The sequence below is a fragment of the Giraffa tippelskirchi genome, chromosome 13 (genome assembly GCF_054371585.1).
Source record: "Giraffa tippelskirchi isolate mGirTip1 chromosome 13, T2T-mGirTip1v1.2.pri, whole genome shotgun sequence".
Taxonomy (NCBI): Eukaryota; Metazoa; Chordata; class Mammalia; order Artiodactyla; family Giraffidae; genus Giraffa; species Giraffa tippelskirchi.
Genome location: NC_137287.1, coordinates 175,402 through 200,379, shown reverse-complemented (window position 1 = coordinate 200,379; position 24,978 = coordinate 175,402). Strand labels below are relative to the sequence as shown.

General features: G+C 61.9%; 1 protein-coding gene across 2 annotated transcripts in view; it reads right to left on the bottom strand.

The window, feature by feature from the left end:
- FAM20C (FAM20C golgi associated secretory pathway kinase) overlaps window positions 1–23,793 on the bottom strand; it is a 32,798-nt gene extending 9,005 nt beyond the window's left edge. The window contains exons 1-4 of one of the 2 annotated variants that reach the window (XM_081552355.1): window positions 23,475–23,793; window positions 22,463–22,890; window positions 20,515–20,690; window positions 16,133–16,211 (exon numbers count right to left, since the gene is read on the bottom strand). In XM_081552355.1, the coding sequence (XP_081408481.1) occupies window positions 16,133–16,211; window positions 20,515–20,641 (206 nt within the window). In that variant the 5' untranslated portion in view covers window positions 20,642–20,690; window positions 22,463–22,890; window positions 23,475–23,793. Of the gene's footprint in view, window positions 1–16,132; window positions 16,212–20,514; window positions 20,691–22,462; window positions 23,160–23,474 lie in introns of those variants that run through there. The other variant, XM_081552354.1, reaches the window with a different exon arrangement.
- Window positions 23,794–24,978: the final 1,185 nt, after the last annotated feature.

The following is a 24,978-nucleotide window of genomic DNA, read 5'->3' as shown; positions in this document are numbered from 1 at the left end:
CTGCTGTCCTGCCTCCTTGGAGTCTCCCCAGGCTCAGTCAGCCTCCCCTGCCCACCAGCCTGCATGCAGCTCCCAGCATAAAAGGAGTCCTTAGTCAAAGGAATTCAGTCCTCAGTCAAAGGAATTCAGAGTTTGGGTAAAGATCCTACAAAGCGCCCGTGAGCACCCTGAAAGCTCTGACAAGGCCTGCAGCCTTGCCCACGGGGTTCACAGCAGACACCATGTTCTGCACGAGTGAGGCCTGCCGGCTAAGCTCTCACTGCAATCCGTTGCCTCTTGCTCGGAGGCGGCTCCTTCCCCAAGTCTCCCCTGACCCACAGCGAGCATGGCTACCCCAGTCCCTCCCATCCCGGCTGCCGGGAAGCCCCACTGGGCCAGGCACCCCGTCTCCGTGGGCGTGTGTGATGAGGGGAGCACAGCCCGACCCTGCCTGAACTCCACGTCCCCCCGAGATGGGAGGACTGAGGAGCTCCAGGAGCCCACGGCTCTGATGTCCCGGGCACCCACATGAGCAGCAGACAGCCCCCCACCCAGCCACGTGCAGGAGGCCACGTGTAGGAGGCCACGTGTAGGACGGCGCTGAAGGGCGGACGTCACCCTGCGAACGGCAGTCACCCTGCAAACACAGCGACGGCCGCTGTTTGACCTCACACTTGGGGACACCTGCCCCCTGTCTGAGGAGGGGTGGGAGCAAACACCCTCCCTGGATGAGATCCAGGTCTGCTCTGGACCTGCCTCCACCACCAGGACTCTCTCCAGAAGGCACTGCCCGGGAGGAAGCACAGCCCTCAAGCTGTAAGAATCTGCAAAGGTCAGCGACCTTTCCCCGCTGGGAACACAGATCCTTCGAGAACTCTGGCCTCCTGTGGCCTGGCCCACACCTCCCCTCAGGGTGAAGGCGGAGGTCGCGTTCCAGCCCAGGAGACTCAGTGCATTTTCCAGGCGCTGCTCCCCAGCCCGCTTCCCCGGCTGAGGCCTTCCTCCCCAGCACGCAGCAGGGCTCGGCCAGAGCCCCTGGAGCCTCCCGACCCCACTGCCGGGGACAGCGCCGCCAGCCACACGTGCACAGGTGCCGGGATGTGAGGCTCAGGCCAGCAGGTCGCACGTCCACTGATGGGCCCCTCACTCCCTGTGCTCTCAGAGCACCTGACAGGACACACCCCTTCCTCCACACTTCCCTGACTGTCGCCTGAATCAGCCTTTCCAGGAACCAGCTTGTGACTGGCAACAGAACACTGTTCACAGTTCCAGCAGGGGTAACACTGGCCAGGGCAGGACTCTGCTGGGGACAGCCGCCCTTGCCCTGGGCCCTTTGTGAGCCACACAGGGGTACTCCACGCACGGCTGCTGGTGACCCAGGAGCAGGCCACCTCGTCCCCAGGCGTGCGTTTCCCCGTCACAGACCCTGGAGGGGGCTGGCACACAGGGCGGAGCCGCAGGGCGCCCTGCAGAAGGGAAGGCCACACCAGCGAAGACGCTGACCTCATGGAGACCAAGTCCAGGTTTCTCGGTGGAATATCCTGATTTTAAATTCTGGCAAGTCAGTGTTTTCAGAAGATGCTGTGGTTCAAACCAAATAAGTGAGGCTGCCTCACTGGAAGCCGCCCACGGCCCTGTGTCTGCAGCTGCTGGCGGGCTGGGCATTTCTGAGGCTGAAAGCAGCAGCTGAGCTAAGTCCCTGGTTAAGCTGAGCATTGTCTACACAGCGCTGGTTCTCCAGAGTTTAACTGGAAAAGGGTGGTGCGGACTTCAGCACGTTTCTTTTCTGCAGACCCTCTGTGCGCCTGGAGCATGCAGACCCCAGGATGCCCCCCTCCGAGAGGCAGTGTCTTCCAGTCGCCTGCAAACCCCACCCCACACGTCCCTGGTCTTTTATTTTTTCAGTCTGTTGTGGAATTAAGAATAATTTTTGTTGGGAAGTACATCAGCACTCACCACCAGCCTGTGGCGCAGAGCTCTCCAAACACAGCCCTTTAAAAACGTGGGGTGCAGTGGGCCCTCAGAGGCCACGGGCTGCCCGGCTCCCTCCTATGTGGTCAGGTGACCAGCTGGCTGCACCCCGCTCCAGGGCTCCCCCCCGACTCCGGGGCTCCCACCCCACCCCAGGGCACTCCGCTCCAGGGCTCCCCACTCCAGGGCTCCTCACCCCACCCCGGGGCTCCCCACCCCACTCTGGGGCTCCTCACCCTGCCCCAGGGCTCCCCACTCCACCCCAGGGCACCCCGCTCCAGGGCTCCCCACTCTGCTCCAGGGTTCCCCGCTCCAGGGCTCCCCACCCCACCCCGGGGCACCCCGCTCCAGGGCTCTGGCCCCGACTCTGCTGGGCGTGGCCTGCACTGCCCTCCACAGCCCGGCGCGGTTCAGCAGGACCTTCCTGCCTCAGTCACCAGCACCACCATCACCACCATCACCACGGCCTTTGTTCCCTCTACTTCACCTTGGCTCACCCCAGTGAGCAGGTCACCTGGAATGCAGGTGGCTCTGAGCCCGCGGCTCTGGGAGAAGATCGACACTTCCTGGAGGCTCTGTGACCAGGTTCCAGAACAGTTCCTCGTTCCTTCCCATCTCCCACCTCGGGGTTTCCCAGTGAGCTCGGTCCCTGGGCCGTTCACAGGAAGGCAGCTCTGCTAACCCCGATGGACGCCCTTCCCAGCAGCCCTGCTAACCCCGACGGATGCCCTTCCCAGCAGCCCAGGCCTGCGAGGAGACCTCAGGGTTTGGGGCTGTGTGTTGGGGGATGGATGCCGGCGTGTCCAGGGCCCAGCTGCTGAGCTGAGCGCAACCTGGGAGCATCCGTGGGAGGCTGAGGGCCCGGGCACCGGCCCCTCTGGGGAGACTGGGACTTCTTTCCTCGCCTGTCTGCCCACTTTTCTGCCACTTCCTGGACTGCGCTGGGGAACAGCAGATACTTTGGAAAAGTACCCAATGCACTGGGCAGGAGACTGGACTTGGTTGAACCAGGTCACCTGGAACCTGTCCTTCGTTCAGGTGTCCTGGCAGCGGAAGGTGTGCTCAGGTGTGGGAGGGGAGGCGTGGGGCGAGGCCCGTCGCAGGCCTTTTCCTGGGAAGGGGGGCATGCGGATGTGAACAGGAGGTGCTGTCGGAGTTGGGGCTGGCTGGGCACTCGGGGCTCACCCTGACTGGGGAGGTGTCCAGGGGGGTGGATCAGCATTCCCTGGAGCTCAGCTGTGTGGTCCTCCTCTGCTGACTGGGAGGGAGAGGGGCTGATGGCAGCCCCCCAAGGACCAGGGGCCAGAGGAGCCTCCTGGGGCCCGCCCCCACAGAGAGCAGTCAGCACCTGGAGCCCCCACACCGCCTCAGAGGTCAGCCCAGCACCCTGGCCTGGGGCCTGCACGGCAGAGAAACGAAAAGCTTTAAGGCTGACTTCCTGGTAAAACAGCAACTGAGGAATAAGGCAAACCATGGGTTAGGTGGCTGCTGGAGTGAAAGAGGGCCTTGGCAGTGGTAACAGGGTGAGAAGGGGCAGACAGGCAGAAGCTGGTGGAACCGAGGAGGCCTCAGAATGTCACACTCCTCCTTGCTCAGATGCTCACGTGAAGCCCCAAGGCCACCAGAGAGCAGGCTCTGCAGGGCGGCCCTGATCCCTTCAAACCCCAGGCCCGTGAAACCCTGCCAGTGCTCTGGGCCTCGTGCGCGTCCCTCTCTCCTGCCTCCCCAGAGGACCACAGCCAAGCCCCTTCCTTTAGAGGGACTTCCCTGAGCTCAGAAGAAAGCACAATAATACCCGATTGTGGTTGTTCAGACTAAAGTGAGACTGACTACTATGCTGACTTCTCCCAGGAAATCTGTGATCTAAATCCCCAGAACCTACGAATATGCTACCTTAAATGGAAAGAGGAACTCTGCAGATGTGATCTAGGTTAAGGATCTTGAGATGCAGAGATTATCCTGGATTATCTCCACGGGCCCAACATCATCAAAAGTGTCCTTAAAAGAGGGAGGCGCAGGGAGACTTGAAGGCAGGAGATGCAACCCTGATGGCTTTGAAGGTGGAGGCTCTGGGAGGGGATCCGTTTCCTTCTCCAGCATCCCTCAGCAGAAAGCCAACTCCCTCCAGAGTCTCTGGAAGCCCACAGCCCACAGATCCATTTTCGATTCGGACCTCCAGAACCGTAAGAGACTAGGGCTGTGTGGCGTTAAGCCACTACATCTGTGATCATTTTTTATAGCAGCATCAGGAAACGAATATAGAATCTTCGGCAACGCCACAGCAGCACAAAGGACACAGGGATTTAGCAGCCTTGGAAAGGTGGCGAAACTCGGTCTGTTTCCTCCAGGTCTGGCCATGCCGAAACCACCACACTTTGAAGAAATGATGCAGAATGTTTTGAGAGAAGGCACCTGTGTCCCCACAGAAGCCTCGTGGCCCCTCCCTGGGCTGCACGATTCACCCTCTCAAGGCTCTGATCGCTGTCCTTGTTTTTTGGTTGTTTTTGATTTTTCGCTGAGAGGCAGGTGGGATCTCAGTTCCCCAAGCGGGGATCGAACCCCCTTCTCTGAGAGTATGGAGTCCTAACCACTAGACTGCCAGGGAAGTCCCCTGTCCTTGTTTTAATGACACAGGTTGGCTGCAGAAACACACAGCTGGAAACGGCAGGCCCTGGTCAGGAACTGGGTGTCTGACCCAGTCCGAGGCTCTTTCTTTTGGGCTCCCAAAGTCAGACATGGCTCTGGTTGTGGGGCCTGAAAATCTGTATTTCCTGGGGGATCAGAACGACCTCCGGGCACAGTGAGGCTCGAGGGTGCTGGCCCGCAGCCACCTGGTCAGGAGTCTGTGCTCACAGGGGAGAGGGGGCCACAGCCCCAGAGAGACCAGCAGCAGAAACTGTCCCCACGTCCCCAAGAAAGGTCCTGGCTCCTGGGGAGGACGTGCCCCCCAGGAGGCGCAGCTAGTCCCTGCGAGGTCCTGCCCCAGCCCCCGCAGGGCTTCACCGCGGTGTCCCTGGAGTCGCTACCGGACCACCATCCCCTCCTCAGAGGAGCAGCCCCCCACCTGTTCCCATTGATACTGTCAGCATCTCAGCCTTCCTCAACTTGTGGGAAAACAGAGAACTTTCGCTTCGGCTAAAAATAGAGTAAATTGGCAGCTTATGACCAAAATCTGTGAAGGAACAAAAGCCAACACTTAACTGGCTCTTCCTCCGAGCAGAGTGCCCTGCTGAGCGCTTTCTGTATGCACACCCCCTGGGTTGTGATGTGAAGTGTCCCCCGCCCTACAGACAAAGACACAGCCAGTGAGGGGGTCCAGCTCACGGACAGAGCAGCCCCAGTGCAGGGCCCAGCGCTGGGCTCCGAGGCCCTGCTTCAGCCCACGGGGGCCTGGGACTGAGATGGGAGGCTGGGTGTGGACTGGGCCGGCGGTCCCCTCTGCTCTGGACGTCTGGGAGGAACACTGGCAGGGAAGGTCTGCTCATCCAGGCCCGCCCTGGCTGCCGCCCTGGCCAGGCTGACAGAGGGCGTGAGCCCCTGACACCCTCTGTGAAGTGTGGCAGGTGCGATGGCTCGGGGGGGACGCCTGCAGGGGCAGGGGGGGCAGAGCCCCGTGGACCCCCGCCCCACCCCGCCAGCCTGTGCAGAGAGGGATGGGGCCACGCGCTCCCACACGGTGAGCGGGAGAGAGGGCAGCTAATTGTCAGGCCAGACTCTGGGAAAAGAGCAATTGTGCGACGGCTCAGGGCACACACAGCTGTCACGCGGCTTTCCCGTGTCCCGTCTGTGCTGAGAGCCCGGAGGTGCCTGAGCTCAGGCCTGAAGCTGAGGCCCAGACAGAGGCGCCCTGCCGTGCATTGGGCGGAAACGCGGGCATCCCAGGGCCGGCGAGGCGGCAGCGGGCGGGCGGGGAGCCGAGGGCCTGCTGATAACAGCACAGCCTCCGCAGAACTCTCCAGTGCCCAGCTCTGCTGCCAGCGCTGCACCCACACAGGCTCACCTGGGTCCGGACTCGGGGGGCAGGCAGTCTGACTGGACCCCCTCCCGGGTGAGGTGGCAGAGTGAGGGGAGTCCGCAGACCGCAGAGCCCAGCAGCTCCTGTCTCCCCACCGCCTCTGGGGAGGGCCCACCTCCTTCCAGGCACTGGGGCCACGGGGCAGGGGGGAGGGGCGTGTCCTGCAGTTCTGGGGACCAGGACCCAAAACCAAGGCCTGGGTAGGTCACACCCCAGCTCCGGCTGCCCGGCTCTCTTGGGGGTGGGGCCCACTCCGGCCCCGCCTGGCTCTCTCGGGGGCGCGGACGGCTCCGTCCCGTCCAGCTTTCTTGGCTCCCAACTCTGCCCCCATCACCACATCCCTCCCCTGGTTTCTCGCGTCCAAACCAAGGACACACGTGACCGCAGGTCTGCTCAGGAGTCCAGGTGACCGCCCCGTCCTCAGGCCCCAACTCCGTTACTTCTGTGCTGACCAGGTGGCACCCTGGGGCAGAGGCCGCCTCCGGGACAAGGCTCTGGCTCCCGACGGGGGCCAAGCCCACGGCGAGGCGCAGTAGGTAGGCGAGGGAGCAGAAGCCAGCCTTTCTGTCCCGAGCCTCCCGCCACTCGCACAGCAGAAGGCAACCACCTTGTCATTAAGGAGATATATTAAGCTGTTTAATATCAGGTTTTCAGCGGCAGATGTTCGGGGCGGGCGGGCAGGCCGCTCCATCAGTAGCTGCTGCTAATTCTGGCCCCTGTGGGGGTGGGGATCTGTTTGGGAGAACGCACTTGTCTTACTCAGAACCTCTGGCGCTTGCGGTCCAGTCCTACCATCCTATCTCCCTGTCGGGGAGGATTTTCCTGAAGGCCGCGGGCCTCAAGATGACTAAACCCGAGGACAGGACTCAGGCACAGACTGGCCGCCCCCCGCAGGCCATGGGGCCAGAGCATCAGGGCCCATCGCTGACTGGCCGCATCAGGGGGTCCCAAGGGCATTTCACACCCACCAGTCCCACCCTCCCAGGGTCTCCAAGAGACAGCTCTTTCAAGTGGGCCGCAGGGGACATGTTGCTGACTTAGAGTGAAATAATTAACTCAGAAGACACGCAAGTGTCTTAAGGTGGATTTCACACAAACCAATCTGAAAACAATTCAATGATCTGTGCCTGTAAAGAAAGTCTGACGTCGCTTCCATGAAAAGTAACTGTAGTGACACTCACTTTCCAAAGCAAAGGGGCGGGGGTGGGGGGGTGGATTTGCTTGAAAGTGGAAGATGTACTCTGCTTTAAATACTGTTCTTCCAGCTCATCTGGGGTTTGAGGACGTGACTAACGAATGGAATTAGGGTGGAAATGAGTGCTGTCCCCGGCAACCGTGCACACAGGCCCCCAGTTCTTCTCTTTCTGTATCTAAGCCCCTGTTCCTCATCTTTTTATTCAAGGTAAGAAAAGATGCCCCTAGTCTACTACACTGTGGAGTAAATATTTAGCACCAAGGAGACTACTATGATGTTGCTTTTCTTCCCCAGCATAGGGGATTGATCCCGGCTCATTCTTAAGGCTTTTTAAGAGCTCAGGTCTGCAGTATTTCCTTTTGGGGCATAAAAAACAACCAGTTGATCAAACTACTCTTGCGACCCCCATGTGGCCTCTTTCCCAGACGAGGGAACTATGACCGGAGTTTCTTCCCTCCTTTTCATCTCTGCCCCTTTCACGACAGCAGAGCCCAGAGACCCGGACACCAGACGGACAAAGACACTCTCCACGCCGCTGTGCAGGAGGCTGTTTTCGGAAAGAATGACTTGCTCGCTTTGATTTGAACAAAGGGGATAATCTTTTCCAGAAGCTCCCAAGGAAACGTGTCATGGCCCGCTAGGGCGGGTGTCCTGAGGAAGCTGGGGGCCTGGGAGACAGCACGGCTTCCACCTGCTCCACGGGGGCGACACGGGGCTGGGCCAGAGCCACGCTCTTGGCAGGTAGTATGAAGCTTTTACTGTGTACCTACTTCCCTGCCAACCTCCCTGCAACGGTTACAGAATTATCAATCACTCCAAATTCCCCGTGGGGGCAGGAGAAGACAGTGGACTCCCGTGATCACCTGAATTATGCAGTTTGGGCCCACGGCAAACCAGCAGGGTGTTTGTGGAGCTGCAGCGACGGCGCCCCGGCCCCTCGAGCCCGTGGACGGTGGTGGCCCAGCACAAGGGCTGCGTCAGCCACAAGGACCCGCGGGGCGGCCCGGGGCGGCCCGGGGCGGGCCCTCCCCTTGGCCTCTGCTTCCCGGGGACGTTGGACGGGTCCCACAGCGTCGCACCCAGGGCTCAGTGGGGGTCAACCGAGGCTGCGGACAAACCGCAGGGCTCCGGGCAGCCCAGCATACAGGGCTGGGGGCGCCTCCCCAGGGTAGGTGCAGGAAGGGGACCCGGCGTGCCAGCAGCCGGCTGAGGCGGGGAGACCAGGCCGGCAGAGCACAGCACGGCCCGTGGGGGTGAGAAGGCTGAGCTCCAGCGAGACGCGGCCTCCGCGCCTGCAGTGCTTCTGCTGCTGCCTGTGTGTGCCCCTCGGCTCCGAGGAATTCCGGGGCCTCCGGACACCTGCTCAGGGCCGGTTTCTCTGGGAGAGGCCCACACGCGCATGCTCGCGCGCACACACACACGCACACTCTCCTTCACAACAGGAGCCTGCGTACTTAGAGTCTTCGTGCGCGGTGCCTCTGAGAGGAGCAGGCGGTGTGGGCGCCCCTCCCAGCAGAGACCCTGGGTCTGGGGCTCCCCGGCCGGCTGTGCCCGATAGGCTGGGACCTGACGTCCGAGACCCGCCTGCCCACTCCTGACTCACATTTAGACCTCGAAGCCTCAACTTCCTCCTCCTTGAAGGAAAGCTGGTGATAAAAATAAAACAACCTGACACATCAGTGACAGGGTCTCTGTCTCTGCCGGCCGGAGCCGAGGCTGTAAAATCCTGATGAGCTCGACGAGGAGGGCCTGGCCCCCTGGAGCGGGAAACCCAGGCCCAGTGCGGCAGCCTCGGGGAGACCAGGCTGCGGCATCAACAAGGAGTGCGTGGCGGGCAGCGGCGGGCGTGTGTCCCTGCAGGGCCGGCACAAGGCTACACAGGGCTTCCTCCAGACCAAGGCGCCCAGGGCAGGACAGAGGGGAGCTGCTGCCCGCAAACGCAGGGAGTGAGCCCCCCGGGCCAGACACAGGGGTTAGGCCTGGCCTGGTCCAGGCGGGCAGGGCATTCGCAGCCTATGAGCAGTCCAGGCTCTGTGCGTATCGCCATCACGGGCACTGGCATCCAGCTTGGGCAGCAGACCCTGCCCTGGAGAGGGGACCTCAGGACGGCAGCCCGGGACAGCGGCCCGACTGAAGCCCAGCTGACCACAGCCTGACCCGCCCCCCAGCACTGTGCTCCTGACACAGTCCTGCCCTCAGCGAGCCCCGAGGAAGCACAAGCGTGGTCAGAGCAGCTCCATCAGCAGCATCCTCAAACTGCAACTGCCTACAAGTCCATCAGCAGCAGACGAAGTGACCGAGGGTTTCACACAACGGAGTAGGTCTTGGCCACAAGTCACAGTGAGAGCAAAGAGCCACGGGGGAGGCAGCTCACAGACATGCCGGCAGCAGGGAGGGGGAAGGCAGCGAGGATTCCCGTGTCAGGAACGGAGGGCAGGGGTCACCCTGGGAGGCGGGAACTGCGGGGTCACCGGAGCCTGGGGGCTGCCTGTTGTTCCTGATCTGGCACCTGGTTACTTGCCTGTGCTGCAAAGATCTGCTTACCATCTCTGTGCATTTCCGTATGAACGCTCCAGTCAATGCAAAGGTATATTTTAACAAGGTGGGAAAGTGGGGAACTCGAAGTGCTGGTAAAGCTAAAGCTGTGCTGCGTTTCACCAGCACATTTGCTCTTGATCTGATCAACCCCTCCTCATCCAACATACCGAGGAAACCAGGGCGGGCAGCCGGTGAACCCCTCCACAGCGAAGACGGACGCTTTCCTGCCTTCGCCACCGGGTTTGGGAAGCAGTGTGGGGACGCACAGAGCTCAGTCTCGCCTGCACACGGGAGAGGGTCGTGGCGTCTTCCCAAGTCCGAACCCGACCTGTGACTGTGGCCGTGTTTGGAAATAGGGACTTGGCAGATGGGATTCACTGAGGAAAGATCCCGGTGGATCAGGCTGGTCCTGAGTCCAGTGCCGCACATCCTCATAAGAAGAGGGTAATTTGGACCGAGACACACAGGACAGGCCGCGTGACAACGGAGGCGGAAACGGGAGTGACGTGGCCGTGAGGCACCAAGCCAAGAGTCGATGCCACGCTCAGGAGGGAAAAGGCGGGAAGGACCCTCCGAAGCCTTCGGGGAGACAGTCCTGCGACACTGTGGTCGCCGACTCTGGCCTCTGGAGAGGGAAGAGCTTCCTGAAGCCCTAAGCGGCCCGGGCGGTAATGCTTCCCCACGGCAGCCCCGACGCCCACATGGTGCAGACGCGCGGGGTTACAATCGAACTGTACTACAAACTGAGGAGCCAGGAAGGAACCTACGTGTTACTGACATCAAAGATCACAGTGGCCGTCGCTCTGAGATCTGAACAGGGACCGTGCAGCGGCCACTCTGTCACCCAGTGGCTTCCCCGGTGGCTCAGCTGGTAAAGACTCCGCCTGCCATGCGGGAGACCTGGGTTCAATTCCTGGGCTGGGAAGATCCCCTGGAGAAGGGAACGGCCGCCCACTCCAGTATGCTGGCCTGGAGAATCCCGTGGACTATACAGTCCATGGGGTCGCAAAGAGCCGGGCATAGGACTGAGCGATTCACTTCCACTTTCAGTGGTCACTCCAGCTCCACTTCCTGCTGGCCAGTGCCCTCGGGCATGTCCCCTGCCACTCTGACCTTCAGCTTCCCTGTCTACAACCGGGTCTACAGGGCAACAGTGGCCTCTCTGTCTGGTCCACGAGGCCTGGCATGGTGCCCTTTCTTGCACCTAGGACCTCAGCCCCACCTGCCTCCAGGCCAGGTTGGGGCCTTCCTTGGGGGCACCTCCCACTGTCCCCCCAGCTCCCAAGCCTTGGATGACAGGCACTCGTTAAGCCAGACTCTAAATGACCCATTTCAGATTCACTGAGCCTGGCCCACGGGGCGTTTCTCTTTCTCTTCTGGTTTGTAAGCAAGGCTGGGTCTGCGGAATTCCAGCGACAGGCCCGTCTGTCCTGGGGGTGTCGTCTCGCTGTTGGAGTTATTTTCCCCTCAAAGCGACCCGGGGGGCAGGTGTGCTTTCCTTCCCTCCCTGCATCTGAACGTGGTTTGCATTCCAAACCACACGCGGCAAAGACGGCGTTGTAGCTCTGGGTTCCAAACTCAGGTGGTGACCGGGCTGTTTTGGTGGAGACGGGGAGTTTAAAGCAGCCTCACCAGGCTGCGGGGAGTGATGAGTCTCTGCTGGCCAGTGACCTGAGCAGAAGTACAGCTGCAGCTCAGTCTGCAACCTTCGTTCAGCTGTGCACCCTAAACAGCCACTGCTCAAGCGCACTCAATACTTGTCGTCGCTCTAACGCCTACAAGTCAAGACTGCAAACCCCAGGACACCCAGACAATCAGAGAGCAAGGACAGCCCTGGGGAGGGGCTGCAGTGGTTCCCAGACCCCCACCAGTGTGAGCCCACGGCCTTACTAGTTGAAAACAGAGCGGTCCCAGAAGGGCCAGGACCCAAAGCTTCCTATTGTCCAGCCTCAAGCAGCAGAAGGCAACCACAGCCCAGAGATGGCAGCGGGGGCTGCAAGGCCACACAGCAAGGATGCGCTCCATGACGCAGCCCCGCCTGGTGCTCCTGGCCCGCCTGGACACCCCCCGCAGGGCCCCCTGGCCTCTGTCCCCCAGGCCGAAAGCCTTCACTCTCTCGGCCCCAGCAAGTCGGTCCCCATGCCCAGGGCGTCTGCCTCCCCCACGAGTCTCTAGGACCTAGGCTTGTCCCTGTCCTCACGCCACACCTCACCTCTGGTTCCAGGGAGCCCTCCCTCCCTCCCAGCTCTGTCCTTGCACAGCAGGGGAAGAGATCACATCCAGGTCCAGATGCCCGCCAGGGCCTGGCCCCTGCCCCTGTCCAGCTGCCTGGCCTCATCTCCCCACAAGTTCTGTCCCAGAGAACTTTCCGTGACTCTGGGCATGTCCAGCATGGCACCACCAGCCACGTGCAACCCTGATGGCCCAGGTGTGGAGAAAGATTAGGCTGCAGCTTCATCTCATTTAAATCCATCTCAGTTTAGAAAGCCGCCTGATGTAGTCCTCTACACAGTGGCCCTGGTCCTCCAGCCTGCAGAGGCCACCCAGTCCTAGAATGTGTCACCTCTGCCAGGCTGGACTCCTGGCCTGGGGTGATGCCCACTTGACGTTCACACTCGTGCTCAGCCCTTCGTCTCCCATTAGAGGCTCATTCCCGTCTGTCCTGCAGACCAGGCCTGAGCACCAGGCCCTGCGCCCCCAGGTCAAGGCCCTCGGGGGCAGGAGTGCCAGGCCTGAGTCAAGCCTGTCCCTGCGCCTGGCAGGAGGCCAGGCTGGGCTCACTGTGAGTGTGGTAGCTGAGTACACATTTCTGCCGGGAGGTGGTCACAACCAGCGTCATGAGCAGGCTGGAAGCTTCCTTTCTAAGAAGCACGGTGAAATCTGATGTACACTCTGGTGTATCTGTGCAGTCTTGCCCTGCCTCGCCAAACCACCAACCCCTCCCGGCTTCCTGCCATAAAACATGGTGCCCTGTCTCCTAAAGCCAGCCCAGTAGAGTCTAGACCTCAGTCCTCTGCCTACAACGCCTTCGTTGACAGATGGGTAAACTGAGTCCCGGGGAGGGAAGGAACTTACTGGAGGTCACACACGAATGGCCTGGCCAGGCCTGCTGTCTCTGTGGACACAGCAGGGCTTCCACCCAGGCACACACATCAGCGGCACCACTGTGAGCTGGTGTGGACTGTTTCCGCCGTTAAAATGAAAATCCTGCAGCAAAGCTCGAGCAACAGCAACACAACAGTGAAACCCAGCTGAGCGCCTGCGCCTCAAGACGCCACGTGCGCGATAAGGGTCTTGAACCCAAATACATGAAGAATTCTCACAACTTACTAATGGAAAGATGACCAACTGGACAGCGAGCGGCAAAAGATCTGAATAGATGTTTCTCCAAAGAAGATCCAAACGGCCAACAAGGACGTAAGAAGATGCTCGTGGTCATTACTCAGCAGAGAACTGTGAGTCAGAACCGCAGAGAGACTCGGTCCACCCCCACCAGGATGGTGAGGATCAACAGGGACCATAAAGAAAGGGCTGCGGAGCCTGCAGAGATCGCCGGGGCGGGTGGGGGGCGGGGAGGGCAGCTGCGGGGAGAACCGGCTGCAGCTTCTCAAACAGCTGCGCTGAGTGATTCCGGACCCAGCAAGTCCGCTCCCAGGTATATACACCGAAGAGAAATGAAGATACACATCCACCCGAAAGCTTGTACACGAGTGTTCACACAACACTCAGAAAGTGGAAATAAGGCGAATCTCCACTGACAGATTAAAGTAAAGTAAAGCAAGTAAATCAAGTCAATTAACGTGGCCCATTCACACCAGAGGGCATTGTTCAGTGTTCGGTCACAGAAAGGAATGCGGCTCAGACACTCGCCACGATGTGGGCGAGCCCTGAACACCCACCGCCCAGCGAGAGACGCAGACACAGAGGACCGACAGTGACTGATTCTGTGTACGTGAAATCCCAGGATGGGCGAGTCCACGGTGACGGAGAGCAGACAAGTGGCATCCAGACCTGGAGGACAGCTCTTCACAAGCTTTCTTTCCAGAGTAACAGGACAGCTCAACACCGTGGGGACGGCTGCACGGTTCCGTGAATACACTGAAAGCTACTGGGTGGCAGACTCCAAGTGGCTGAATTGCGATCTATGTGAATTGTGTCTTGATAAAGGCACTAAAACATCTTACTTAAACACTGAAAGCAAGACTCTCCAGCAACTGAAAGGCTACCGTGCTAGTCAGACATTTCTCAACGTCTGTTAGAATACACCCATTAGACTATGCGTGGCCCCCTCACAGCACGGGGATCACACCCTGCAGCCCTGCCAGGCTCCCCTCCTGCCTCAGGACCGCTCCTGCCTGGATCGTCTCAGCACAATCCTTCAGGATCTCAGAGAAAAACTCCACCACCTGATTAATTCAGAATACTCAGCTTACAAAGCCATTACGAGCTCCCCGAAGAAAGTTTCTTTTTTTAAGGGAATTATTAATCATATATTTATTTTCTTAATGCTATGGTCACAAACCACAGCTGCTTTCCTGCTCAGACCATGGCCATGGGGGCAGGAATGAGGTGTCCCACAGGCTCATCAGGAGGGTGGCGGCTGCCAGCGACCAGACCTCAGCCAATGCCGGACTTGGGGCGGGTCAGAACCCGGAGCCAGGGCGGGCGTGGACCGGGCCAGCTGGAGCGGTGGCAGGGCTGGCTGGGGCGTGAGGTCAGTGGCGTGAGCCCAGCAGAGCCTGCCCTACGGCTGGGGTCTTCTGCCCGAAGCGCGGAGTGCAGGGAGGCTGGCCGTGCACATGCCCCGTCCTCCTGGCCTCAGCTTCCCCAGCCAACGGGGAATTCCCCACTCTGTTTCCATGGCTTCAGCCCGGCCTCAGCCTCAGCCCACTGGACACGAGCTGCACCCTAGGCTGTCCATCCGTGCACGGCCTTTGGACAGGAACCCTGATGTCCTTCCCAGGATACACAGGCTGAGGGCAGAGAGTTCAGGGAAGAAGGGGGCAGACGTGAACTCTGCAAGCTTTCCAAGCGGCCTCCGAAGCCTGGCTGCCCTAGGGCTGCCAGGCCACTCGCGCCTCCTGTGACCACGGAGGTGATGGTCACCTCGTGGTAGGGGGAGGCCGGGGAGGCCGAGAGGGGCTAGAGATGGGCACCCTGGCCTCGGGAGGCTCCAGAGTCTGGTCAGCCTTGGGCGCTCTGCGCCGCCTCTCCAAGCCCTGATTCCTGCATCTTTACGTGGCGAAATAATAACAATGACAACACTTGCTCTCAGAGGCGTTTGAGCACTAAACCGCGCGGTGTCCAAGCCCTCATGCTGGCCATGCTCCAGCGGGGAAGTGACCCGGGGGAGCCCCCCAAGAGCCCCCCGCCCCAGGCCAAGGCGCGGAGCCCAGAGCCGCTGCCCCGGAGGCGGACCCGCCCGAGTCCCAGGGACACAAACCCCTGAGCCCTGGGGCCCCTGCCGAGGCTGCCCTGCCAGCACGACTGGGCTCCCGCCTCCAGGGCCGGGCCTGTGCTCTCCCGTGGCTCTGGCACACCCGAGGTCGGTGCTGGGACAAGAGGCCTGTGCCCCAAAGTGCGGCTGAGGGGGTGACAAGGACATGGTGGGTTTTGGTTCTTGTTCTGGATTCCTGTGACCCCCAGGGAGGGCCAGGCCCACTGGTCACCGGGCTGGCAGTGAGTGTAGGAGCCCGCCCCCGCCCGGAACACCCCCTTCCCTGCACATCGCTGAGGTATCGAGGGGTCTGAAGTGGCCCCTCTACTCAAGCTCCAGCCTGAGAGGGTGTGCAAGGGCCCGCAGTGCCAGGGGGTCCCGTCTCCTCCAGGGCCCAAGGCGCCCACGTGCGGCCTGCGTCACCCCTCCTGAATACTGCGGGCGTGTGCCCCTGGCTGGCCCTCACGGTCACAGAGCAGGGGTCGTCCAGCGGTCTCTCTGAGCCCACGAGGTGTGGACTTCCTTCTACACACTGACAGTGGGTGGCCTCATGGACCCTTGGGGGTGGGACCTGCGCTTCAAACACGATGAACCCTCCCATCAGGGCAGAAACGGCCCCACGTGGAACTAACCTAACGGCCCACGGCAGACACTCAAGCCCCAGGACCACCAGGGTGCACATCACAGGCCACAGACGCTCGTGGTGAGTCTCCGGGGCTGTCTGGCTTCCAAACGTACCTTCTCCACCGTCCCCACAATTTTCAGATGCCACTGAATGCTTCCTTTTGATTTTGGGAGCACAGTTTCTATTTTAGCTGGAATAGGGGTCAGGGGTCAAATCAGCTGACCTGCTAGCTTCAGAAGTAAAGCTTCATGGGCACAGCTCTGCCCATGTACACAGAGCCTGGCTGCCCTCGGGTGAGGAGACCAGGGCTGAGCAGTTGAGCCACCACCTCACGGCCCTCGCCCCCGCCCCGCCCGCCGGCCTGGCACTTACTTCATGGGTTTGAACAGCGCCTGCCCATAGTTCTGGAAGGTCATGATGAGCTTGAGCTGCGTGCCGCCCGACTTCATGGCTGCAGTGGGAGGGAAAGAGCACGGTCAGCTGCTGCCCGCGGAGGCCTGTGAGCGCGGAGGCGCACTGGGGTGAGAGGGGGCCCGAGACCCAGGCGCAGGCCGCGGTGTGGGTGCAATGTGAGGGCGCGGCGGTGAGCAGGGGTCTGGGACGGAGGCCTGAGACAGGCGGAGAGTTCAGGGTCAGGAAGGGCCGTGCAGGCCGGAGGAGCCTGGGAGGGAGCGGGAGGGCAGGGGGCGTGGTTTCCCACCCTGCTGGCGCCCTAGACCGAGCCTCGGCTCACCCAACCGACCACAGGCAGCCCTTTCCCAGCGCCCCCAGGGGGCTGGGGCAGGGCTGAGACCCACTCCCAGGAAATGGAAGCCACAGCAGCCCCGGGTGGAAAGCAGCTCCTGCCGGGGCTCAGACGAAACCCACTCAGAGCGCCATCCGCTGGAGTCCAGGGCCGCAGCTGCCGTCGGCTCAGAGTGGACGGAGCGGGCGTTGGGTCAGCACCACGCGGGCTCTGTCCTTCCGCTTCACCCGACAGCGGAGAGAACGGAGACCAGACCCAGCTGTTCGCCGCCTCCCCCTGGAGCCCCGAGGTGCCTGGGTCCCTCCTCCAGGCTGACAGAGACCCTCTGGCCCCGCACTGGGCAACCGGCTTACGGGGCATTTTCAGGTCTCCTCTGCTGGGTCGGAAGAGCTCCGGGCACTAGACCTGAAGCAGTGGTGCCCCAGGGTGGGAGCGGGACTGTGGCGCTTCCTGGGGCTGGAGCTGCCCTCCTGAGGGCTCACTGGGCACGGCGGCCCCCAGGCTCTCGGGGCTGCCCGAGCAGGCCAGTGAGCATCCGGGCGTCTGTCCGGTGGAGCCGTCACCTTTGCTCAGCTCCACCCATGGCTCCATCCTGACCTGGACAAAAACTGCAGGGCCTGCGCTTCAGGTTGGAGGCTGCCCGAATCTTCTCCTGCCACGTGACTTCTTTTTAAATGACTCAGAGCGCAGAGTAGTCAATTGTGTCATTTACTCTGTATGCGTAATTGTCCACGATATCGATTTAATTGTCACCATCGTCACTGGCAAGGCCCAGGCCTCCACAGGCCTGGCTTCAAGCTGAAAGGAGGCAGATAATGTCTGAACTCTCTAAAGGCAGGCAAGGGCCATTACCACGCAGCCAGGAGCCGAGCGGTAAAGAAATCTCTCTGGGGGTCTGCAAGGAGCTGCTCTCTTCGCCACACCGTCTCTCACATTCCAAGACTGAAGAGACCTCTCAGAGCCGGACCGAGACCGGAGCTGGGGGCGGGGATGAGCTGACCCCGGGCGAGCCCGCCCTCTTAGAGGCCTGTTCCCTTATTTGCAGGACCCGACTTGAGAGACAGGCTGGATTTCTAGCTCTTCTTCCATTTTAAGCTCAAAAGGACGGTGCTGCTGAACCCTGACTCCCAAGGTCGGTTCCAGGATCCCATAAAGGGCTGCACCCCAGGCTCCCATGGGGCCTCTGAGGTCTGCACCACCCCCCACCCCCGGTCACAGTAGTGCCAGGGGCAGGGCCCCCAGCAGCAGACAGCTCTTGTCCAGGGATCCTGTCTCTAAATCCGCCCCGTGGCTCTGTGAGGCCAAGGGCCCAGTTGGAAAGCACTGTCTCAGCAGTGGGGTTTTTAATCAAAACGTCCAGCTGGTTGGGAGGGCCACCCCCCCCCCCAGGGAAAGCGTCCATTCTCCAGGGGAGGCCGGCGCACCACTCCCAGGGTGACGCTCTGCTTCTCCAGGAGGAGGGTCTCCTCCAGAGTGTGAGTCGCTGGGGACACTTCCAGGCCAAGGCCGCACAGAGTGGGGCTGAGCGTCCAGTTGAGGCCATCACCAATCTCCAGCTTGCCCCGCGCAGAGATGCCCCAGCCTCCGCTCCCAGCTCTCGGCGGCCCCCGGGGCCTCAGACACACACCCTCCTCAAGGTCTCTGGGGGCAGAAGTGCTCAGGTGCCAAGACGTTCAGGTACGTCCAGCCCAGAGGGCCTGCAGCCGGGGCGGGGCAGGTGCAGAGCCTGGGGTTAAACACACTGCTGTGTCCACAGAGGAACATGAGAACGTTCACTCCAAGCGAGAAAAACGAAGATTCAGAAACAGCCTCTCATTTTAGGGTTTGCCTCCATGTCCGTTCATGTTGGGTCGGGTTTTGCCGTCAAATGGGTTATGATTTCGGATTTGCAAGCTGGAGATTACAGGGTCGAGGTTATGACCACCTCTGTGATCCACAGGAGACTCCAGGAGGCTCACAGAGCTGGGTTCATCTGCCCAGAGCCACTCCAGCCTGTGACGGGGGAGCTGGGACCCACCGGGCCGCTGTTCACCACCAGGGACGCCACCCAGGGCCATCACCAGTCTTCCCACACTCATCGGGTGCCTGTGAGTGCCAGCCTGGGTTCTGACCGGCCCATGGCCCCAAGGAACGTGCTGGATTAGGGCCAGCTGGCCAGGGTCGTCCAGCGGTGAGAGCAGCTCCAACAGCCTGCAGGACACAGCTGGGCAGACCCTCACTCCAGGTCCCACCACTGGGCGCAGAGCAGGCCAGGACTCTGGGGTCCCGGCCACCGAGGGGTCAGGCAGCCTGGGCACCAAGCCCGGGACAATCGGACCAGACGGGGGTGGCCCAAGGTCAGGCCCCAGGGGCACGGACAAGACTGTCCTCTTCCTCCAGTGGCTCCCAGGCCCCTAGGCGCAGAGCAACATCTGGTGAGAGCTGGCTGGCCGTGTCCTGAGGGCTACGGGGAGCCTGGCCAGCCCGCGGGGTCCTCACAGCCCTGCCTCTACCCAAGCCCCGCTCAGAGCCCGAGTCAATACAGCACATGCCTGCTGCACAGGCCAGCTTCCCGGAATAAGACGCAACGTGCCTGAACCTACAGGACGGATGGGAGACCACGGGGGACAGTGGCCTGCAAGCGCGAATGCTGCACTTCCCTAAACCCTAATTTTCAAACGCTGTAGTGTAGTGTCCCCCCAAAGTCCTGTGTTCTCTGCTGGCCTCCACCACGAAAGCCTTTGCCCCATTCAAGATCTGGTCCTGTGGGGTGGAGGTCACTTCCTCATTATCGCCCTGGACTTTCTCTGCCCATCATGTGTTCACTTCCGGGCTTCCGGGAACAAGCAGGTCAGGATGTAGCAGAAGTCTGCCGAGGTTGGTCTTACCCCAACTGCCTGCTCACACGTCTTACCCCAACTGCCTGCTCACACGGGGCCCTGAGACGCGGAAGGTGCTCAAGAGAGCCTGCTGAACGGACGATGAGCGGTCACCACACTGGGCGTTTCTCTAACAGCCTCGTCTGTCCAGGAGGGCAGGGGACGCGCCAGCTGCGGCCTCTCCCCAGCAGTCGCCAGCAGCCGCACAGACCACGTTCCAGCACGGGGGAGGCTGGAGACGCTCAGATTCCTCCTGGGCGGCGTCGAGGAAGGGAGACCGCCACCTTGCCCCGGCTGGGAGGGTGTTCATCACGTTCTCAGGGTGAACAGCCACATGCCGGGAAGAGGGCGGGTGCCAGAAATAGCTCAGCGCCGGGCTGAGACACCCAGTACAGCTTGTAAGGAGCTCTGGAAACCCCCAGCCGCCAGCCTTGCAGGCAACACCCAGCTCCCTGGCACCAGGGACAGACAGAACCCGGGTTAGCAGAGCCCTTTTAGCCACAGGACAGTCCAGACATCAGGAAGACGTTGCCTGGAGCCCCCTGCTCCCAGCACCGTGCTCCCGAGTCCTCCTCCACCCTCTAGGCCTCCAAGGACTGCTCCTCCCACCCAGGGCCTCTACCCAGCCCCTCTGCTCTGGGAGCCACTGGTGACTAACCCGGGACCTTCACAAACAATTGCCTACAGGCCTGAGAACAATGGCACCAAACCTCCATGCTCAGAGACCATTGCCGACACCTTTTCTTGAAATCAGTAACTGGATGCCCTGAATCCTCTGCTTCAGCAGATCCCAAAGTCCTCGGAGATGCCACCTCCAAACTACTTGGTGGGCAGAGTGGAGCCCTGGTCACTCCCCGTCCGTCCCGAATCCAGGAGCATATATGAGCTCCAGCAGCCTCCGGCCTCTCTGCGGTGTCTCCCTGTGGTTGCCAGGGCTGACCCTTCCTCACCTGCAGGGTTGGCCCCCACCCCCCTGCCCAGCAGAACAACAGGATGGGCTGGGTGGCTCAGAAGGCAGCCCCCCCTCCCCCTCTCCTCGCACTACAGACAGCACTGAAGGCCTGTGGGCACCTCCTCCAGGAAGGCTGCTGTATAACTTGCCCAGAAGGTGATGCTTCAGCAAGGAGCTGGAAAGGCACAAGGGCACCTACCCACACTGGTGATCTTCTGGGTGCCCAGGTCACGGAGCAGGGCCTCCACTGCAGGGTTGTGTCGAGAGTACAACTCATATCGGTTGATGCCGATGTGGAATTTGAGCCAGTTGGGATAGGAGTCCATGGCCGCCTCCCCGGTGGGTAGGAATCCATCCTCAGGACCTTCGTGTGGCCTGCACAAATGAAGGTGACCCAGGTCAGCAGGGAAAGGACAGAACAGCAAGGTCTCGGGACAGACGGGGGAGTTGGTAACTGGAGCCAAGGTTTTCACTGTGGATCCAAACAAATGTGGATTTATTTAAAGGAGCCTCTGCTCAAACAGGACCCTGCGACGTCCGCACTTTTTCTGTGGCTGTTGTTCAACCGACTAATAACATATCTGAAGGCCCGTAATTCTCACTTACTCTCGAGAGACGCCACAGACAGCTATAACTAAAGGAGACCAAACCCAGACTGTCAGCGCTAGGCCCCGCCGGGTCTGTCCTGGGGTCTCTGAAACAGCCTGGCAAGCACGTTGCCAGCCTGGGGTATGAGGGGCTGCTGCCTTCCTGGGGGCAGACGAGCCCAGTCTGGCAGAGGCCTTCTCTGGGTGTTCTGCTTCAGGGCAGCAATGATGCCAGAGGCTAAATTTGATTTTCAGGAAGCAGCCTTGGGTGGGGAGAGAGGCAGGTGGTGCTCACTCCAGGCGAGGCACAAATCGAGCACCTACTGCCCACACGGCCCTTCCTTGTCTCTGGAGTCAAAAGGCCAGTCGGAGGGAGGACAGACCCTGTTTGCTGCCGGAGGGAAGAGCGGAACTTGTCTAAGTGCTAATTCACCTGCAAGTGAGGCCTTTTCAGCCAAATTCTGCCCCACAATGGACATGACAGGTTACAAGAAGCTGCCCAGGGGTCCCATCACTGACCGCTGGCTCCGGGCTCTCTCTCTCTCCTACAAAGAGGCTCAGGCCTGGCTCACAGCTCTGCCTCTCAAATTGCTGAGCATTTCGGTGAACCTGGCCAGCAGACAAAGCTCAGAGGCTACCAAACACCTTGGTGTGTTTAGACTGAAAACCCTGGGCCTGGTCCAAGTGCAAAGGAGAAAGGCTTTTATGAGATGTTTTGGAAAGCGGGCCTTTCCCCTCAGCTGTTTGGGTAACTTTTCTCAGGTGGTTATTTATGTTGGCCTTGCTACTGGCTAATATTTCACCACTCTGGACTGCAACATCTGCTCACTTTGGTCTGTGTGGCTGAAGGCCTCGGGGGCAGAGGTTTAACCCAGTTAAAGAGATGCCCCTGGGGGTCACCACTTGCCTTTTAGGGAGCCGCTGCTGTCTGCAGCTGGCACGGTCGGCACCCTGGCTGGGGGAACCCCTCAGTAATGCCTCAAGGGGGTCAGCGCGCCCTCCCACTAATTTTGTTCTCAAGGACTGGTTCACAAAGCTCCTTAGGCCCCTCCAGACCTTCCTGATGTGTCCACCAGAGCAGCGTTGCCAAGTCCCTGGAAGCCGGCAGCCAGTTGCTTCCCAAGGAAGCACTTTCGCTCCCTGCCCAAGTCCCTTTGTGAGCCAGAGACCAGGCCCTGCAGGCCAGCACTGCTTTCCCGTAAGTGCAGAACCGACTCTTCCCAGCTCCCGCCTGCCCCGCCTGCCTTCCAAGCCACTGGCCACAGGGAAGAGCTCCCAGCTGCCCAGCAGTCCTCCTCAGGGAGGCGGTTATCCTGGAGACAAAGGCAGTGCCTGGAGCCTGCCTGCTGCGTGCCCCCAAACTCCCCTTCCTGGGGCTCCTACCACAAGGTCCATGCCCCGGGGAGTCCCTGACCCTGACGCTCTTTACATAGCACCTCAGGTATGCAAGGGCACCTCCCGGGAAGCGGCCCTGGGTGGATCTTTATTCTCAAATGGCTCCTGGTTGCCTTGGGAGTCCAGCCTTCCAATGCCCGCCTCAGTGACCACCGCCCCACTCACCAGTCTGGGTTCTCCGCTGTCGCTGCCTTGGGGTTGAACCTGATGTCACTGTTCACGTTGAAGAGGACATCGCCCTCCGTTAGAGGTGGAATGGGGACCTGGTAGAGCGGGTGCTGGAACAGCCTGGCTAGGAGGGAGCCGTCCCCGCTCAGGCCAGGGGGCAGCACGGGTCCACGCGGGCTGGGGTCTCCGAGGAGCGGCCGGTGAGCCGGATCTAGGGGGCGCGGGACGCCGGGATCCTGCCCCGGCGGGGCGCCCTCGGCCGGTTCCGCCGCGGGGGGCAATTTCTCAAGCGAGTGGGACGTGAGGTTGGAGGAAGGGTCGGAGCTGAAGTCCTGCAGGATGCGCAGCGTGTGCTTCTTGGGCCAGCCCGCCTCGCCGGCGGCGGAGGCTGCGGCCGCCAGCTCCCCCCCGGGGTGTGCGCGCGCCTGGGCCCAACCGGGGGCCGCTGCCTCGGCCGCGGGCTGCGCGCACGAGCAGCCGGGCTCCCCCGAGGGCCGCGCGGCGCTCCGCTCCAGCTTGGGCAGCAGATCCAGCACGAGGTGCAGCGCGCAAGCCGCCAGGAAGGCCATCAGGATGAGCACGCGGAACCTGCGCACCAGAATCATTTTCATGGTCCCGGACGAGCGCGGCCTGGACCTCCGGGCGCCCCCGGAGCGCCGCCCGCCCGTGCCCCTCTAGCCTTGACTCGGCACGAACGCGGTGCGGCGGCGCGGGTCAAGGTCCATCTGGCGTCGGCCAGCTACCAGCCCCGGGGCTGTCCCACACGGAGGGCGCCCGACGCCAAAGCGCCCGCTCGCCCGGCCATCTCGGGGCAGTTCCCTCTCGCCTCTCCGGAGAGGCGGCGCCCTCGGCCGGCCCGGCCCAGCGGCCCTGGTCCGCGGAGCTAGGGGGACAGCCTGGTGAGGCCCCGCGCACGTAGCGGCCCGCTTGGGTCTCCGGGGCCGCGGCCGCGCTCATCAGACGCGCAGGGGCCGGACACTTAGGCCCATCCCGGCCCAGGCGCGGCGGCCCGGAGGTGGCGGCGGCGACCGCGCGGCGCAATCCGATCCGAGGCTCGGCAGAGTCTCCACGCCTTCGTGGGCCGCGCTGGGTGCCCGGCCGGCCCGGCGAAGGGGCGGCTCCTCGGGCAGGGCTCGGCGCTCTCTTGCGCGCGCGCTGCGGCCCGCAGGTGAGGACCTGGTGGGGAACCAGGGCGCGGGGCCGCTGGGACCGAGGAGAGGGCGGGAGCGGGGCCGGCGGGGGCAGGGCGCGCGGAGCGGCCGGCGAGGTCCCGGGCAGGTGCAGCAGCCGTCCCCGAGCGCGGCGCCCTCGCGGCCCAACCTCTCGGCGCCCGGCGCCCCGGCGGGCGGGCAGATATCCGAGCGCCGCGGAGCCGCCCCCCGCGTCAGCGCCCGCAGATTGGCGGAGCTGGCGTCCCGGGAGCCCGGGCCTACTCCGCTGTCTCCTTTCTCCTCCCCTCGGCCGCGCCCCGCGATGCTCTGCAGCGCCGGCCCGCTACGGAGAGGGCGCCTCCTCCCCGCGGTGTGCCGAGGGAGGACCGAGAGCCAGGGGAAGGGCGCGGGGGCAGCGCTGAGCAGGCTCCGCCGAGAGGGGCCCCGCGCCCAGACCTCGGCCCGCTTCAGCCTCCCGGCTCTCCCGGAAGAGCCGAGGGCTGAAACCCGGGCCAAGTCCCTCCCTGAGGCCGCTGGGCGTCTGCGCCGCCGGACGAGCTCCCCTCGGGCGGCGACCTTGTGCCCCACGCCCCCGCCTCGGGCGGGTCCCGCACCCCCGGCGGCCGGCGGGGACGGGGAGGCGAGGGTGTTGTGGCCGCCGCCCCTGGAGAAGATGAGGGGGGCGGGGTGTTCGGCTCAAACCCGGAGGGGAGGCCTGCACAGCCTCGGGGCTACTGCGCGAGGGGCCACTCCACCTCCAGGGGACCAGCCTGCTCCTTTACTCTGGCCCCGCTGGCGCCCGGGCTAGAATCCGCTTGGCACGGAGAGAGGGGCCTGTGTGTGCGGAACCTCCCTCGCTCTGGGCAGGGACAGTGTGTGTGTGTGTGTGTGTGTGCAGTGACAGTGTGTGTGTGTGGACAGTGTGTGTGTGTGTGTGTGTGGACAGTGTGTATGTGTGTGGACAGTGTGTGTGTGTGTGTGTGTGGACAGTGTGTGTGTGTGTGGACAGTGTGTGTGTGTGTGGACAGTGTGTGTGTGTGTGTGTGTGGACAGTGTGTGTGTGTGTGGACAGTGTGTGTGTGTGTGGACAGAGTGTATGTGTGTGTGTGTGTGTGGACAGTGTGTGTGTGTGGACAGTGTGTGTGTGTGTGGACAGAGTGTGTGTGTGTGTGTGTGTGTGTGTGTGGACAGTGTGTGTGTGTGTGGACAGAGTGTGTGTGTGTGTGTGTGTGCATTGACCTCACCACATTAGCAGAATGGGCCACCTACAGCTAGAGAGGCGGTACTCCTGGGCCCACGCAGCTTCTGGACCCCCGGCAGGAAATATTAATGTGCATTTCGGCCTGAAATCATAGTTGGGAC